General features: G+C 51.1%; 1 protein-coding gene across 3 annotated transcripts in view; it reads left to right on the top strand.

Moving 5' to 3' along the window:
- The window catches only part of USP43 (ubiquitin specific peptidase 43), a 51,793-nt gene that overhangs the window by 925 nt on the left and 33,822 nt on the right, over positions 1 to 17,046 (top strand). For 2 of the 3 annotated variants that reach the window (XM_028125082.2, XM_028125081.2), the window contains exons 2-3: positions 6,867 to 6,998; positions 12,003 to 12,106. In XM_028125082.2, the coding sequence (XP_027980883.2) occupies positions 6,867 to 6,998; positions 12,003 to 12,106 (236 nt within the window). Of the gene's footprint in view, positions 1 to 6,866; positions 6,999 to 9,584; positions 9,660 to 10,658; positions 10,665 to 12,002; positions 12,107 to 17,046 lie in introns of all 3 variants that reach the window. The other variant, XM_088027237.1, reaches the window with a different exon arrangement.

Here is a 17,046-nt window from a genome sequence, read left to right as displayed (position 1 = left end):
GAGAAGCACGCAGCGGGGTCACGGGGCAAGGAGTACCCAGGGAGAGGGAACAGAGAGCGCCGGAGCCACAGGCCTGGGGGCGCGAAAAGAAAACTAGTGGCCTGGGGGCGTGGATGAGGTTGGTCAGATCCTGCAAGGTCTTAGAGGCGGTGGTAAGGAGTTTGGGTTTTATTCTAAACCCCGTGGAAGCCGAGATCCGGTGCGTCGGATACTGTGCTGAGTGTCCCGGGGAGGGGGCAGTGGGTGTGCTCTGTTGGAATTGGCATCCTTTTCTTTAGTGCACGTTAAATCGCCCACCATGCCTTGGTTTGGGGTTGCGTTCACTGGCCCCAGGATCACCGTTTACTTACCCTGCGCTGTAGGGTCACGGGGCGCTGGAAGTTATGTATGTCACATCCCCCGGGGTTAAGCGGTGTGTTTGGGATCCCAGCTGGATTACAGAGTTCCCGATAATTGATGCGCATGACTTGCTTCCTGCTACAGAACCACAGCTCTGGGCGGAGAGCTGAAGCTCCCCATAGACTAGGGGTTGTTCTTGGGGGAGGGGAACCTGTCAGTGTTCATTCCACAGGCATCACCGCTCTTGAGTTTCAGCCCGAAAGAGCAATCCTTGCCACGTGACCCACAGGGTGTCAGCCTCCCCTTTACTCTCTCCCGCTTCCGCTACTAAAGCACCGTTCTGCAGGAGTTAGTGGATCAACTGGGTGTCCTTAACATCTCCTTTTGGCAGCATCCGCCTTCTCAATAATGAGGCAGTACAGTAGTCCCCCCTTATGCTTGGGGGATACATCCCAAGACCCCCAGTGGGTGCCTGAAACCATAGATAAATACCAAGCCCTACCTAAATACTATGTTTCTTCCTATACACACGTCCATACCTACGGTAAAGGTTAATTTATAAGTCAGGTACTGGAGGAGATGCACAGCAGTAACTAATCATAGAAAAAGAACAGTTGTAACAATACACCGTAATAAAAGCTGTGGGAATGTGGTGTCTCCCTCTGCAAATATTATATGCTGTACTCACCCTTCTGGCGAGGATGCGAGGTGATAAAATGCCTACGTGATGAGGCCAGGAGAGGCGAGGGTTGTAGGCGTTGACACACAGTTGATCTTCTGACCTAAGTCAGGAGGATCGTCTGCTTCCCTACAAGGTTTGACCGCGAATACCTGAAACCACAGAAGACTTAGGATGTGGGGCACCACTGTAGGGGATAGTGGTTAAGAGCAAGGTCCCCGGAGCCTTGTGACCTCGAGCAAGTTACCAAATCCCACTGTGCCTCAGCTTTCCTCCTCTGTGAAATGGGACGGCAACGGTACCTACCTTATTATCCGATCATTGGGAGGATTCAAGGAGTTCTCTGCACAGCGCTTAGAACAGTGCCTGACCCCTAGGAAGCTTTTGTCATTCCTACCATTCAGCCTTCTCACCTACAGAGACCCGGTGGAGGGAGGGGGGGAGGGAGGGAGGGAGGGAGGGAGGGAGGGAGGGAGGTAATGTTTGCATACTTTTTCTCTTGCCGGGTGCATTCTCACGCAGGTCCTGCCCCAGTGGGAAAGACTGGAGTAGCTTGAAAAAAAATCTTCCAAATTAGTAACCGCTCTCAGTGACTCCCTAGGATTTCCTATCTCACCCATGCTCTTGAATCCCCAAGGCCTGGAAGCTCCCTGGGAGCCCCGGGGGACTGGAGGATAGTCAGGTTGTTAATTGTTAATGAGGGTGATGTCATCCAAGGTTTCTTGGGACTTTTTGGGTAGCCAGAGCTCGGAGGGAGCAGAGGAGGCCAGCATCTGGGCTTTCAATAAACCCTGCTGATGGAAATCTAGGTGGGCTCCTCTTATTTTATAGAGGAGGAAACATCCCTTCACTCAACAAATATTTCTGGAGCGTCCCAACGCTCTCCCAGGAACAAGGAATGCTTGAGAAGCCTTGAGTGCAAAACCTCCTGGGGCCTCTTTCTAGGAGTTCCCCGTCCAGCGGGAGAGGTGGGTGTTAATGAAATGATCACACAGGCACGTGATCGGAGCTGGTGACAAGTGCTGGACCATCAATACAAGGCATTTACAGCACTTCTGGCAGGAGCAGGTGATGGATGGGGGGAACGTGGGAGGGGGTGTCCCAGGAGAAGCAAACCTCAGGAGAGGTCAAGTAAGGACAGGGGAGGGTGGGGATGTGCATTCCCTGCCGATCACTGATCACCAGGATCGCCAATCACCAGGGCAGGTGGAGCTGAGGGGCCTTCTGTGGGCGGGGCAGCATAAATGCAAGGTTAAATAAATTAACGGGGGGGGGGGGCGCCTGGGTGGCTCAGTTGGTTAAGCGACTGCCTTCGGCTCAGGTCATGATCCTGGAGTCCCGGGATCGAGTCCCTCATCGGGCTCCCTGCTCAGCGGGGAGTCTGCTTCTCCCTCTGACCCAACCCCCTCTCATGCTCTTTCTCTCTCTCTCACTCATTCTCTCTCTCAAATAAATAAATAAAATCTTTAAAAAAAAATTAACGGAAGGGGCTCTGCGGTTGCTCAGTCGGTTAAGCCTCTGCCTTTGGCTCAGGTCATGATCCTGGGGTCCTGGGATCCAGCCCCTCATGGGGCTCACTGATCAGTGGGGAGTCTGCTTCTACCTCTCCCACCCCCCCCACCTCATGCTCGCTTCCTATCAAATAAATAAAATCTTTTAAAAAATTAACTAATTAATGGGAGCCTCTGTGCCTGGGCGGAGGGACTGGAGAATTGTTTGGGGACAAGCCACAGGTTTTGTCAAGGAGTTGGGTCTTGAGGAGGGATTGGTAGCTTCAGACCGAGGAAGGGGGGAATGGAGAAGGGCCCAGCATGCTGGAGCGAGTTACCCCAACCCCAGCCATGCAAATGGGCTGGCTTTGCAGTGTCCTCTTTCCTGACCTCCCAGACACTCCGCCTATAGATGGTAGGTACCGCTCTGTTTTAACAGCATGTGAATAAATACATCAAAACAAATCCTGCCCACGAAATTACCTATGACACTTTGCTTCTCTAATGATGTCATTAAGTACGTGCATAGTATAAAAACTCAGAAGGTGCTAAAAATGAAAAAAGTGATTTGGAACTCCATCTTCCAGAGACAACCTTCAGAAGCATTGCTGTGTTTCAGAGCATCTACATGTTGGAAATTCCAGTGTTGTATCCTGCATTTTCCATGTAAATATTGTCATAAGGCTCTCTCCTGGCCATTACAACATCTGTAAAACTTAATTTTAAATGATTGCATAATAATTCCTTCAATGAACCAGTCCCTGCAGAGGCATTTACTGTACAAGTTTCTAGTTATCACACTATTGAAAAATCCCTGTACTTAAATCATTGTCCTCAGCTCTGACCATTTCCTAAATTTGATCTCTTGACGTGAACTTACATGGTCCAAGCAACAATGGGACTGTTTTATTTTTATGTGTTTTTTTCTTTTTGAATCACCGTTGTTGAGGTATAACTCATGTCCCGTGCAGTGCACCCATTTAAAAAAAATTGAGCTAACATGCAATGTTGTGTACGTTTAAGGTATACAATGAATTGATTTGATACATTTATGTTGCAATATGATTGATTTGTTTAGCATTAGATAATATCTCTATCCTGGGTCACACAGTGATCATTTTTTCCAGTGTTGGGAACGGTTAAAGGCTAATCTTCAGCAAGTGTAATGTTTCAACTCACTGAACAAAAAGAAATAGCATCTCACTTTTATTTTTATTTCTTCGATTAAGAGTGAGGTACAGGTTTTTTATGCTTCTTTACTAGTGAGACTGCGCCTGGATTTTCCTGTCCATGTCGACTGTCCATTCTGCCTGATCTCAACGCTCTTTTTACTTGTTCTGTGAGTTCCTCAACCCTCATACTTGCCACAGATATTTTCCGCAAACTCTCTCCTTCCTATCCCCAGTCCTGGAAATTGTAGATTTATTTACATCATACCTTTTGATAAAGGTTCTATGTTATGTATTTCTAGTTTTCCCATAGCTATATTAAGGATTTCAGCATCTGGAGTTTATCTTAGCTTATGTACTTAAGCATCACTTTTATTTTATTTATTTGTTTAAAAAATTTTTTTAAAGATTTTATTTATTTAATTGACAGAGAGAGAGCCCGTGAGGGGGAACACAAGTAGGGGGAGTGGGAGAGGGAGAAGCAGGCTTCCGGCCGAGCAGGGAGCCCGATGCGGGGCTCGATCCCAGGACCCCGGGTTCATGACCTGAGCCGAAGGCAGTCGCTTAACCCCTCCTGAGCCACCCAGGCACCCCTTTAAGCATCACTTTTAGACGTACAATTTTAGACATACAGTATGCTTCACGTGGTATTTTGGAAGTTCTGGATGAAACAGTAAGACACGAAATGGAAATGGGATAAAAAAGGTTGAACAGAAAGGAAATTGCTAGATGGGTCTAGAAATCCCTATTGTGGCATTACGGCGGTCACTTACCAGGTCAGAATCAAGATAGAAAATCAAAAGCAATCACCATTTAGAACGTATGAAAGTTAGATTTCATTCACGAAAACCCCCAGAAATAGGAAATAATTAGGAATAATTTTGTAAGAGATGGGTTAAAAATTCAGTGTTGAGAGAAACGCACATGCCCACGCAGATAGAGCTATGTCAGGTTGCAGGGTAGAAGGACCAGATATTTCTGCCCATCTCTCCCAAGGGAGGATTTCGCTTTAATACAGCTCCGGTCACATTTTCATAGACTTTCTGTGTGAGTGTCTTCTGTTAGGAATCAGTAGGCCAAGTTATTTTGAAAAAGCCCAAACTCGGTACAGATACCTGCCAGAGACCATTCTAATCAGAAAAAAACCAAAGAAGAAAATTCACTGTAAAAAAATTTTGCAGGGTACAAATAAAAAAAAACAAACAGTTTACGGTCCCATCCTTCAATGATAACCATTTGTTAATATTTTGCCATGTATTTCTGGGCTTTTCTAGCTATGGAGATATACCATAGCTCAAGTAGGTATTTTTGCACTTTAAAAAAAATTGATAGGATCATTGATTTTCTTCTCATTATTTCTCAAGCATAATTTTTAAGGCCAGCTGAGTGTGCTGTAAGTTTTCCCCCCCGGAGACTTCAGTACTTAACAGTATCTTTGCTCTTAGCTCTCATTTCCTTATGCCAAATCCCCCAAAGCAAAATTAACTCTGTTTCTATAGAAGGACATTTCCAAGGTCGTATCCTGTTTGTCTGTCTGTCTTGAAATTCTCACATTCTTTCTGGAAGGGTTGTATGGCTTCCCAGCCAGGCTAAAATGAAGAGCGTCCATCTCAAAGGCTTAACATGATTTGCAGGAGGGGAATGGGGTACATGTGGAAGGAAGAAAACATCAAGGTGTAGACTGTAGAAATGGAAAAATAAAGGTGTGGGGCATCTGAGAGGCTGGATTGGCTGGAGCTCTCAAACAACGTGGGAAGGTGGTGAAAGACGGGGCCGGGGCCAGATGGGAGGAGGGTGGATTGTTAGGTGGTGAGTCAGGGGAGGTTTGAGTGGAGGCATGAAGTTACCCAGCTGGGCTGTGTCCCGGGGCCGGGCTCCTGTGCCGGGAAGGTACAATCACGTGGATCTGCTGCAGTTAGGACTCTGGTGGGAATGGGTTTCTACTGAGGGGCCACAGAGACAGATTGGGACCCAGATTCCGGAATGGTGGCACTGACCAACGTGGGTTCAAGAGAGAATCTGAAAGAAGGACACTGATGTTCAGAGGAAGAGCCGGTTTTGGAGATTTTGAGTTGGAGGCGGCTGCTGCCCCCAGAGAGAGAGAATGCTGCTACCAAGGGTAGACAGAGTGGGATGTTGAGGATGGCTAGGCGTTGGGTAAAAAACACAACGCCCAGTTAGATTCGAATTTCAAATAAACAACGAATAACTTTTTAGTGTAAATATATCCCAAATACTGCATGGGACATACTTATACTAAATGCAGTCATTGCTTATCCGAAATTCAAATTTAACTAAGCCCCTTGTATTTTAATTTGCGAGATCTGGCCGCCCTACTTGGAGGTCAAAGAACAAAGCAACCTGGAGGAAGAATCCAAACTAGATCCTCCAGTGAACCCCGAACTGGAGTGACAGGCATAAAGACTCCGAGCCAGTATTTCAGCTAATTCAGTCTCGAATTGTGCTTTGTCATATCCTAAAGTTTCCTTTAAATCCCAGTGGAAGGATTAAAGAAGGAAAAAGCCCAAGCTGTTTTGATGTGGTTGGCAGTAGTGGTGAGGATCATCTGAGGCCACAGCTCAGACAGCTCCCAGGATAGGGTGGGGCTCGATGCCTGGCTGCCTCTAAGAGGGGCCGGGGCGGCAGGGGCGGGGGTATAACCACAGTATACTGTGTGCACCTGCATGTTTGCAAACACGCAGACAAGGGGATTTGCTTACTCTCAGATGCTCATGCTTGCACATGCATTTAAAAAAAAAAAAAGTTCCCTGGAAAGGTGCTTGAGAAAATGCTAAGAGTGGCCCTAACAGTTCACCATGCCGCCGCCCTGCGGTCTTTCTCAAACAGAGCGCCGAAGCCACGGGAGTGAATGAGTCACTGAGAGAGTAGGGCAAGATGCTTCCACCAGTGGTGGGAGCTGAGTGCCAGGGATAGAGAGAGACTGATAGAGGCGGCCAGGGAAGCAAGCACCCTCGCCATCAAGGGACAAGGACGTCCAGATATTCACCTGAGACAGCCCCGTGGGTTTCCAAAGGACAGGACATAGATCAGCAGGTGCAGGCCGGAACGTTCTCAGCCCGCGCTGTTTCCATGTTGTCAGCCCCACTCAGGGCTCGGTGGTGCTTGCAGGTCCCAACTCGGTTGTTCGCGGGGCCAAACTGACCCTCTGGTTTTCTACTTTCCTCCCAGAATGCTGTTTCCAAGTATGGCTCTCAGTTCCAAGGCAATGCCCAGCACGACGCCCTGGAGTTCCTGCTCTGGTTGCTGGATCGGGTGCACGAGGACTTGGAGGGCTCGTCCCGAGGACCGGGGTCCGAGAAGGTGGGTCACTCATGAAACACCATGTCATATCTGGTTTTCTTTTTTTCCCTGGAATTCAAGACTTGTACCAGCTTCAGGTAAGGCTGGATCCAAGGACTCAGATGATGCCCCCAGGTCTTCGGCTCTTTGTTTCTTGTTGGCTTCATTCTCAGACTGGCTCTGCACACATGGTGGCGAGAGGAGCCTCTACAGTGCTCACTTAGTCTTTTTTTTTTTTTAGAGAGAGAGAGAGAAGAGCGTGCTGGCATGCACAAGTGGGGGCTGGGGGGAGGGGCAGAGGGAGAGGGAGAATCTTAAGCAGGCTCCACGCCCAGTGTGGAGCCCATTGCGGGGTTTGATCTCATGACCCCGAGATCATGACCGGAGCCAAAATCAAGAGCTGGACGCTTAACTGACGGCACCACCCAGACGCCCAGTACTCAACATCTTCTTTAGAATATTTGGGCTGGGTTGCTTCTCCAAAGAGAAGAATGCTAAGCAGAAAACTATGCCCACCAAAACTATGTCCACCGTGTATTTCCATAATCTTACAGTGAACACATTTTGAAATCAGAATGATGTATTTTTAAAAAAGATACTGTGTATTGAATTTTCATTTTGTGCCACACGTCCCGCTTGATGCTTTTTGTGACTTATTTCGCTACTGACACAGAAGCGACCTCCAATAAACTCTTGAATGGTTGAACACGTTATGTAGCTATATCCTGCTGTAGCGTTTGTGAGGCTCGCTCATGTTGTATAGTTCACGAAGAGTTAGGGAAGTTGCCCAAGGTCACCCAACTTCTATTTGGGGGAAATAGAATCGATCTGGAGTCCGTCTCATAGCCCGGCTGGATCCCTTTCCTTATCACCGTGCAGGGGTGAGAGGAGACTACTAGACTTGGGGTGCCCCTTTCTTCTGGCCAGGAAAAGCCTCTCTTTCTGTGTTCCCTTCCTCCCCCTCCCTGGCTGTGCTAGGCAGCAATTCCTACCTGCAAAGCAGGGGGCTAGACAGCTTTGCATATTGCCTTTCGGTCTTCCTTTCGGCGACAGAAGAGGTATTGGGCTTACGGGTGGGGCAGATCCTAGGGAGGTTAAGTAACTTTCCCCAAGTCACACAGCAAGTACGTGGGAGGGCCAGGATCCACGTCCAGGAAATGGGACTCTAGAGCAGGGTTTCTCAAACTCCGCACGTTCCATATCTGGGGCCGGGTAATTCTTTGCAGCGGGGGCCGTCCTGTGCAATGTGGCCTCTGCAGTATCCCTCTACCCACAGGATGCTGGTGACACCCCTCCCCCGGTTGTGATTGACAACCAGTGTCCCCTGGGGGGCAAAAGCACCCACTGGTTGAGACCCTCTGCTCTGGAGCCCTTGCTCCCAAGCACAGTACACCGCCCCCAGGCCTGCCTTCAACATTGAGTTTCTTTAAGCCGAGAGGACCTGCTAGTAATGGTTCTCACCAACCTGAGGACAGACGCCCATAAAAGCAGCCATAGTTGGCCTTCCAGTATCCAAGGCGTCCTTCTGCTAGATGTTCTCCACACTGAAGTCAGAGATGCCTTTTGAGAAAGGACAAAAAGATCATGTCACTCTCCTTAAATTTCTCCCGTGGCTTCCTGTTGTACTTCGAACAAAATCCAGACTTCTGACCGGGCCTGCCAACCATTCCGCCTGCCTTCAGGCCCCTCTGCCCCTTGCTCATTGTTCTGGGCCATGCTGGCTGCTTTCTGTTCCTTGTACGGGCCAAGCCTTGAAGACCCAGGCGAGAACGGGGGGTGGGGTGGCTGTTGGCCACAGAGAGGAGCTTGCCCGGCTCTTCGCTTGACCTGATTGAGACCAGAAAAGATCTTTTTCTCCACCTGGGGTGGAGGCGTCTCCTGCAATTTGCTGTCAGAAAATTGGGCCACCTGCGGAGGCCTGGCTGGGGACGCTTGAAGGTAAAGCCAGACCCGGCACAAAACTTCATTTTTCCTACCCAGGGAGGAAAAGCACTGTCCTCTGTCACTGAGCGTTTTTTTTGTTTTTTTTTTTTTTCTTTTTGAGGTTATTTCTGTTTCAAAACATGTGAAGGCTATGTAGCTAGATGTATGTGAAACTGGAAGAGGAAACGTAAGGATCACTTTCTTCTCTGTCATCCGGATGCGTTCTCAAATGATTTCATCCGGTGAAAAGGGCATATTTTTACCATCCTATAGACAGCTTCACGTAGGCAATCTTTTGGGCAGTTAATTTTCCAGGAATTGCCACTCTTGTAGAATCAAGAACAAGAGGGGGTGGGGGGAGAGGACCAGGAAGCTACCATTTATAAAGCACCTAGTGTGTGCCTTGCAGGACACACACATAATTTTTTTAATTTTAATGGTGCCTTCGTGAGATGGATGTGACATTCCTGTTCCTTTCAGCTATCTTTTTTTTTTTAAGATTTTATTTATTTATTTAACCGAGCAAGAGAGGGAGAGAGCACAAGCAGGGGGAGCCGCAGAGGGAGAGGAAGAAGCAGACCCGACGTGGGGCTCGATCCCAGGACCCCAGGATCATGACCTGAGCTGAAGGCAGACGCTTAACCGACGGAGCCACCCAGGCGCCCCCACTCCTGTTCCTTTTAGACGTGGAATGAGGCTCAGAGAGATTCCCGGGGTCGCTTGGCCAGCAGAGTGGAGCCAGCCTGGCCGGATCCCCTGGTCCACGCTTCTCGAATGACCCCACTGCCTCTCGGGATTTTCTCCTTCTGTACCCGCTCCTGGGCGATCCTGCCCACCACCACGCCCGGCCCCCCACGTTACCACCCGGGTGCAGAAGCACCTGTTTCATTGTGAGGCCTTTGGCTGCAAGTAACGCCAGCCAACTTCAGATGACTGGAGAGAGGGTGGAGGTGTAGCAGGCAGGATCAGAGGGGAGACGAGAACCAGGCTTGGACCCGGCGAGAATCAGACAGCACTTGGAGGGGGGTGAGGGCTGGGGGCGCTGGTTCACAGTGGCAGAAACTGCTGGACTCTGGCCCAGACACCGCTGCTGGAATCCGTGTTTTCAGGCTTTCGGTCACTCTGCTCGTGATTCACGGGGCAGGCCCACCTGGGCCACCCCATCAGTCTCACGTGGCTGTCCCTTGCGAAGGGAGGGCGGGACCCCCGATTAAAGAGCTTCCCCACCTCCCCATGGACCGGGCTCAGTATTCCAGAAGGGGCGCCGTGACCAAGGAAGGGGCCTCAGCCCTGCGCAGCCACAAATCCCAGCGTCCGCTCTGCATCCAGGGTCCACCCCATCTCCTCAAACTCTGGCGTGCCCTTCCCAGACCCACTTCTGCCTTCAATTTCCCCTCCTACGCTAACGGAAGACATGCATTCTCCGGGCACCAGATGGGAGCTTGGAGCTGTCTTGCTTGTCCCTCACCCCTTCCTTTGCTGCCCCACTGAGTGTTCCGCTGTGCGCCGCGGACACAGGGCGTCTTGAGTCCATCCCCCCTTCCTGTGCTCATGGCTCGCTCTCCAGCTCTTCCCATTGTGCCCCGGGCCCTCGAGCCTCCTGATCTGTGTCCTTTCCCCGGACTCGCCCTCCTGCATCCTGCCCACGGTGATCAGTTGAAGCATCTCTCCACGCGTGGCGCCACCACATGGGTTCGAAACCCATCGGATACTCCCCGCCGTGTCTTGGCAACCACAGGCCGTGCTCCCTGTTCTGAGTGTTACGTGTATGTCAACTCTGAATCTCAGGACCTCCCCCTGAGGTAGGCACTGTCATTCAGCATCCCTTTCTAGAAGCCGGGAAATTGGGGGGCCAAGGGGTTAAGTAACATACTTGGCTGGCTCAGAGGTTGGGCAGCGCTCCCAGAGGAGTGCCCTTTCGGAGGGATTGGGACCCTGGCCGCCGGAGTCCAGAGGCAGATTCTCAATCCTGCTTCTGTGCTGTTTACTGAACTGGGTGGTCATCTTTAGGTCACGGAAGGGCCCACCCCCCCCGCCCCAGCGTGGCCCCGTTTTCCACCTTCCTTCACTCATGTATGTGCTGGTCGACTTGAGCTTCACAAAACCACGGGACCAATGAGAATGTTCCGTCCTGAGTATTTGCCCCAGTCTTTTATTACGGAAAATTCCATACAGATGGAAACGTTGAATGAATGATACAGTGAATACCTCCTGCCTACCGCCTAGACTCTACAATTTACGTTTTACTAAAATTGCATTATCCTGTATTTGTCCATCTATATACTCCTCACTCTATGGTTTTCCTTCTCTTACTGCTTCGCGATGCGTTTTCAGTCGACATTTCAGACGTTGGCATGCTTCACCCACGCACTTCATGTGCGTTCCTTTCTCCTGGCTCTTCGAATATGCTGGCTGTCAAGCCTGGCGTGACGGGGCCACCAGCCTTGGGATTCCCACAGCCACCAGAGGCCGGGAGAGGCAAGGGGCGCATTCCCCCAGAGCCCCCGCATCCCTGTTGGTGCCCTGGGGATGCTGATTTTGGACGTGTCTGGTCCCCAGAACCATGAGAGAATACATCTCTGCTTGTTTTAAGCCGCCGGTGTGTGCGAATTTGCTGCAGGAGCACCAGAAAGCGGGTACAGAAGAAGATGCACAGGGGCACAGTAGGACTGATGTGGGGTGAAGGAGCGAAGCCTCGTGTGCCCGGTGCTTGTGTGCAGAGGGCTCCCAGGGAGATGCGGATGGGGCGGGGTGGTGGAAGCAGGGAGATGTGGTGCGGAGGTGTTAAGAGCCTAGCAGCCTGCCCGGTGAGAGATACAGGAGACGTCGACACGCGGGGCCCAGCAGGATGGAGATGTGAACAGGACAGTCGAGACAGAGGTCACAGCGGACGTGGCCAAGGATGTGGGAGCATTCCCAGGCTTCCCGCTTCAGCTCTGCTCCCTCAGCACCTTCTCCGTCGGGGGGAGTTTGGGAAGTCTGGAGGTCGAAGGAGCCGTGAATTGTGGAAAGTCAACAGAAGGGCCAGGGCTCAGTGGTCCGGAGGCGCTGGAGCCCCGAGGGCCGGGCCTAACCTTGCTTCCTTCCCTCATTTCTTTGCAGCCTCAGCCTGAAGCCAGCAGAACCCCCGAGAACCTCCCGTCACCATCGGCTCAGCTTTCTCTAGGCCAAAGCTTTGTGCAGAGCCACTTTCAAGCACAATATAGGTAAGCGTCTAGGTAAGAGTGGGTTGTATGGGCTTGGAATGAGTTGCCCAAACTCGTACGCTGATAACCGGTCTCCTACTGATGGCAAGACAACAGAAACACAAGCACCCTTCTCTCTCCCATTATAGATCCCAATTAACCACTCATTGCTGTCGGCTCTGGCAGTTAGCGTTTCTTCTCTACCTTCTTGCTGGCTCCCGGGCCTCCCATCCCAACCCCAGGGGGTTCTAGAGCGTGACTGTGGAGGTCAGGGCTTCCCCAGCAGGCAGGGCGATCGTTCTCGTTCGTTCCTGCAGCCAGAGAACCCAGATCGCCAAGTTCTTTCAAGTTCAAGATTTCCCAGCATCGTGGACGACGTAGGAAATACATACATAATTACGCCGCCTTTGACTTCAGAAACGTTCTCTTTGGGCTTTTATATATATGACAGTTCAGAGATTCGGATAAGGAAGCGTATTCCCAGGACTATGATGATTTAGTCAAGGTAGTGATTGCAGTGAGAGGGCAACGGGGGAGGAAACCCCCCTGGGCTTCTCGGAGGAGGCATGCCTTTTGATGGGCTCTGAAGGCTGACTAGGATTGAACAAGGGGGGAGCGTCTTCAGCCAGCACGGAACCTGCTCACACATGGGAGTGAGCGTAATAGAATTTTGGGGAAGCCGTCGGTTACAGAGAGCCTCCTTTTGGTGACACGCTGCCCTTGGTAGTTTAGCCTACTGGGGCTGTAAAAACTCTTCGAAATGAGCCTAAGTGTTACGGTTGTGCACAAAGTAAGACCCACTTCCTTCCCGCGGTGGCACGCACAGAGTGAACCTCGGTTTCACGGCTGCCGACCTTTTTCTAGCCACGAAAGCTACGCGCAGGGCATCCGCCTTACTTATCTGCAGGTGCCCAGAGCGGAGGCTGCTTGAAACAAAAATGAGACAGGAGAAGAAGAGAAGAGGAGAAAGAACATAAGAGGAGTTTAAGGTCAGGGTAGGTTAGACTGAGGGGCCGAGACATCAAGAATTGCCGCTAGGTACCACGCGGTATCTTTGTACAATCCATTTTTCTTATTTCTCGGCTCATCCCGTTCTCTGCCCACCCCCCCTCCTGGGCACACATGCTCACTTTCTTCCCTTCTTCCCAATATTTGAGCGTCTGCGCTTGTGCTCGGTCCACTGGGTACAGCGAGGAGCATCACTCCTTGCCCACGAGTGAGAAATACCAACCAGATACCCCCGCGTGGTCTCTGGATATTTAATTCCAGATACGCCCTCGATATTTACTATGCCACCTGCTACGGGCCACTGCCTTCTCGGCGCCGCAAGGGAGCTGCGAACAAGGCCCGGCCCCCGTTCTCATGGAGCTCACGTTCTGCTGGGGCAGGTGTTCCGTAACACATCACACACGTCACGGCGGCTCGTGATGGTGATAAGACACAGCTCGGGGTGTGGGGGAGGCAGCCAGCCTTAGATAAGGTGGTCCGGGAAGGCTTCTTTTTTGGGGGGGGGGGGCATTTGAGCCGAGAACCCAGTGACAAGGGGTCAGCTATTCACGTATCTGGGGACAGGTCATCCAGGCAGAGAAAATGGCCGAGGCAAAGGGCCTGGGGTTGGAATGACGTTGGCACCGCAAGGGACAGAAAGGGCAAGGTAGCTGCCAGGGAGGGAGAGGCGGGAGGTATGGCTGGAGCGGTGGACGGGGCAGGTGTCCTGGCCAGGTGTGGGTTTTTGTCTGAAGGGCACAGGAAGCTGCTGCAGAATCTGAAGCTGGGTGTGGTATCCTTTTCAGTTTCAGAGACCACGCTGGTGGTTTTTTGGGGGCTGGAGGGAGGCTGGAGCGGCTGAGGGGCTGTGGGAGAGGGAGGGTGCCTGGGAGGGTTTCCAGGGGTGGCCAGATGCATCGCTCGTGACTTTAAAGGTGCAAGGGGGAGGCACCGAGGGAAAGGGGAGAAGCTAGGGTGACTCCTGGGTTTTTATAGGGTTATGTAGCTGGCAGGTGCTTTGAGGTGCCTGTTACCAGTGTGAAAGGAAAAAAACCTGTTTTCTTTTGCACTCTCTCCTCCTACTGTGCTTACAAACCTGCCGGCACCAGATGTGTGGGCGCAGGGTGCTTTCCCCACACCAGGCTGTTCGGCTCTGCGCACACAGGGATGGGGTGTCCTACAATGTAACTCCCACCCAACACTGGTCATCTGTGCACACGGACCGGAGGCAGTGTAGCTCCGACCCGACGCTGAAGCGCTCAGTCCCACAAGACTGCTCCCCCACCACACCCCTGATCCCCGGGTCCCAGATTGTCACCTGTGCTTCTGACTGGCCGGCTACAGATCAGAGGTTCCCCCAACCCCCTCGCAGGTTCCGTAGTTTGCTAGAGCTGCTCACAGAACTTGGGAAGACCGTTTACTCACTGGATTAGCAATTTGTTATAAAAGGATACGACTCAGGAACAGCGGGGATGGGCTGCGCTGGGCCAGGTGTATGGGAGGGGGTGCAGGGGTGCAGGGCTGCCGTGCCCTCTCGGGGGGCCCCGCCCTCCAGCCCCTCCACAGCTTCAAAGCTCTCCAAACCCCTCCTGCTAGGGTTTTCGTGTATGTCTCGTTACCTACCTGTGATTGATTGAATCATTGACCCTTAGTGATGAACTCAACCTCTGGTGCCCCTTTCCTCCCCTGAAAGCGCCAACCCTCTAATCCCGGGTCGGTTCCCCTGGCAACCAGCCCCCATCCTCCAGGATCCAGGGGCCATCTCAAAACCACCTCATTAACAGAACTTCCGCGTTTGGTTGTCTGGGGCTTGTTAGGAATGACAAAAGATGGACCTTTTTGCCATCAATCCCTTAGGTAATTCCAAGGGCTTTAGGAGCTCCGTGCTAGGAACTGGGACGAAGACCAAATACATATTTCTCATTATGAGTCAAAGTACCGCACGGTCTCTGACTGGTGTGGGGTGAGTCAGGGGAGGGTTCCTGAGGAAGGGACGTTTAAGCCGATCCGATATTCAGGATTGCAAGCGCCCTTCGGGCAGGTTCCTGCAGGAGGATGAGTAAGAAGAGAGGTGTTCAAGCTTCCAAAAAGGAACCAGTGACAGCTAAAAATACCCGCTTTGTGCCGGATCGTCTGGAGCAAAGAAAAAATCGAGTTAGGGATGTCTGTCTAGGTGAGGGCTTCTGAGCTGTGGGAAGTGATTTTTCCGGGGTGGCCGGTGGGCCCAGCGACGGAAAGTCACCGTGGTGTCAGCCCTTCTGTATGAAATTGGAAGCTGGGGGATTTATTGTGGGTTAATTCAGAGACCCCCGTTCACTGAGGTTCTCCTTCCCCTCCTTTTTAGGGTGTCGGGTTTTTGCCTTTGGCTGGAGGAGAGAAGGAGGGATGGGGTCAGGGTGCTGGACTAGGTTACGGACTAGAGGAGAAATAATTGGTTGTTCCATATGGTTATTACCACAACCTAAAAACATCGGTGAGTTTAATAACCAAGGATCAGTGGTGCGTTTGAGTTTGGGCTACGGGAGGGTGTACGTGTGTGCGTGCATGCGTGTTTTCACTTCTTTGTCATTCGTGGCTTTTATCCACAGAAAGTCTGGTCTGGTCCCCATGACAGGCGGCAATCCCTGTTAGGCTTTCTCAGGTACACAATGGGTGAAGGTAGGAGAAGAATTAGGAGAAAGGGTGGCAGAGGGCACCCCACAACCATCAGGTCTCCCTACCACCTGGAGCTCGGCGTCTGATACACCATTTTTACCCACACATTACCATGGTTTTCCCAATGGGAAAATTACCAGAAGCAGCAAGTTATTGGACATTCAATACTCAGGTCTGCTGCCTAAAGTCATGGATGGCGTGCTGTTAACTTGTCCCCCGGGGAGCTGACCTGCTCTGGCCAGCTCGCTTAGGGTCGCCTTGGCCAGCACCCTGAAAACCTCAGGGTTTCTTGCTTGTCCCTGCTTTTTCCCTTTCTCTCTGCTCAGCGGGAAAACCACTCCAGCTGGACTCCCCTCAGGGACTCGAAACCTGGGTGTGATACCAGCTCCATTTTCCTTGCTGACTGTCATATAGGGAGCATGACTCTCAGCTGGGTGGTGGTCCATTTTCCCAAGGAAGAAGGCCGTGTAGCTTTCAGGATGCACACATAGCATCCGGAAATCCCTTATGTCTTGGAAGAATATGGTCATATGGTTAAGGAAATTAAACTGGAGTCCCCATGTGGAATATAAAAATTGCATTTTACTTTCAGGGACAACATGCTCTTAAGTAAGGGAGTGGTGAGTTTGAAAGTTTAAAGAATGTAAGTCAACTGTGTGTATATCTGCTCTGAAACAATCAATGCTTCATCTGCTTATACTAAAGACTCTGGACGAATGGTGATGAGCGCGGACTCTGGAACCTGAGCCTAGCTTTGCCACTTAAGCGCTGTGTGGTCCTTGGGAAAGTTGCTTAACTTCTCTGTGCTTCAGTCTTCTTGTCTGCAAAACGGGGATGATACTGGTGGTTATGGGTACTAAGTGGGTTAATACAAGCCCAGTGGTCCAGAATAATGCCCACTTCTTAGTAAACGCTGTTTCGATATTAGCTCTTTTACTATTAGCTGCTTTACTCCAAGCTTTGTTGCTTTACTGGTACAATGAGGAGGGTGGACTCCTTTGGTGGTTCTGCATCGTGGCTGAACCCGGTGTCTGGGGAGCCGTTGATGTACCAATGCCTGAGCCTCTCCCTGCTCCCCCCCCCCCCCACTCTATGGGAGGAGGGCTGAGACATTTGCATTTTTAGAAAAGTTTCCTTTGTGATTCTAGAGCACAGTGAAGCTGAGAACCAGGGGAAGGTATGGTCCTAAGATTCCTTCCAGCTTGCAAGTCGGCCCGCTGTTTCTTTTTTTTTTTTTTTTTAAGAATTTATTTATTTATTTGAGAGAGAGAGAATGAGAGACAGAGCACAAGAGGGAAGAGGGTCAGAGGGAGAAGCAG

Source organism: Eumetopias jubatus, unplaced genomic scaffold (genome assembly GCF_037043125.1).
Source record: "Eumetopias jubatus isolate StellerSeaLion01/CBP00866 unplaced genomic scaffold, mEumJub1_p1.0 scaffold_10, whole genome shotgun sequence".
NCBI lineage: Eukaryota > Metazoa > Chordata > Mammalia > Carnivora > Otariidae > Eumetopias > Eumetopias jubatus.
The sequence above is the reverse complement of the archived record's forward strand: the minus strand, read 5'-3'. Positions and strand labels throughout refer to the sequence as shown.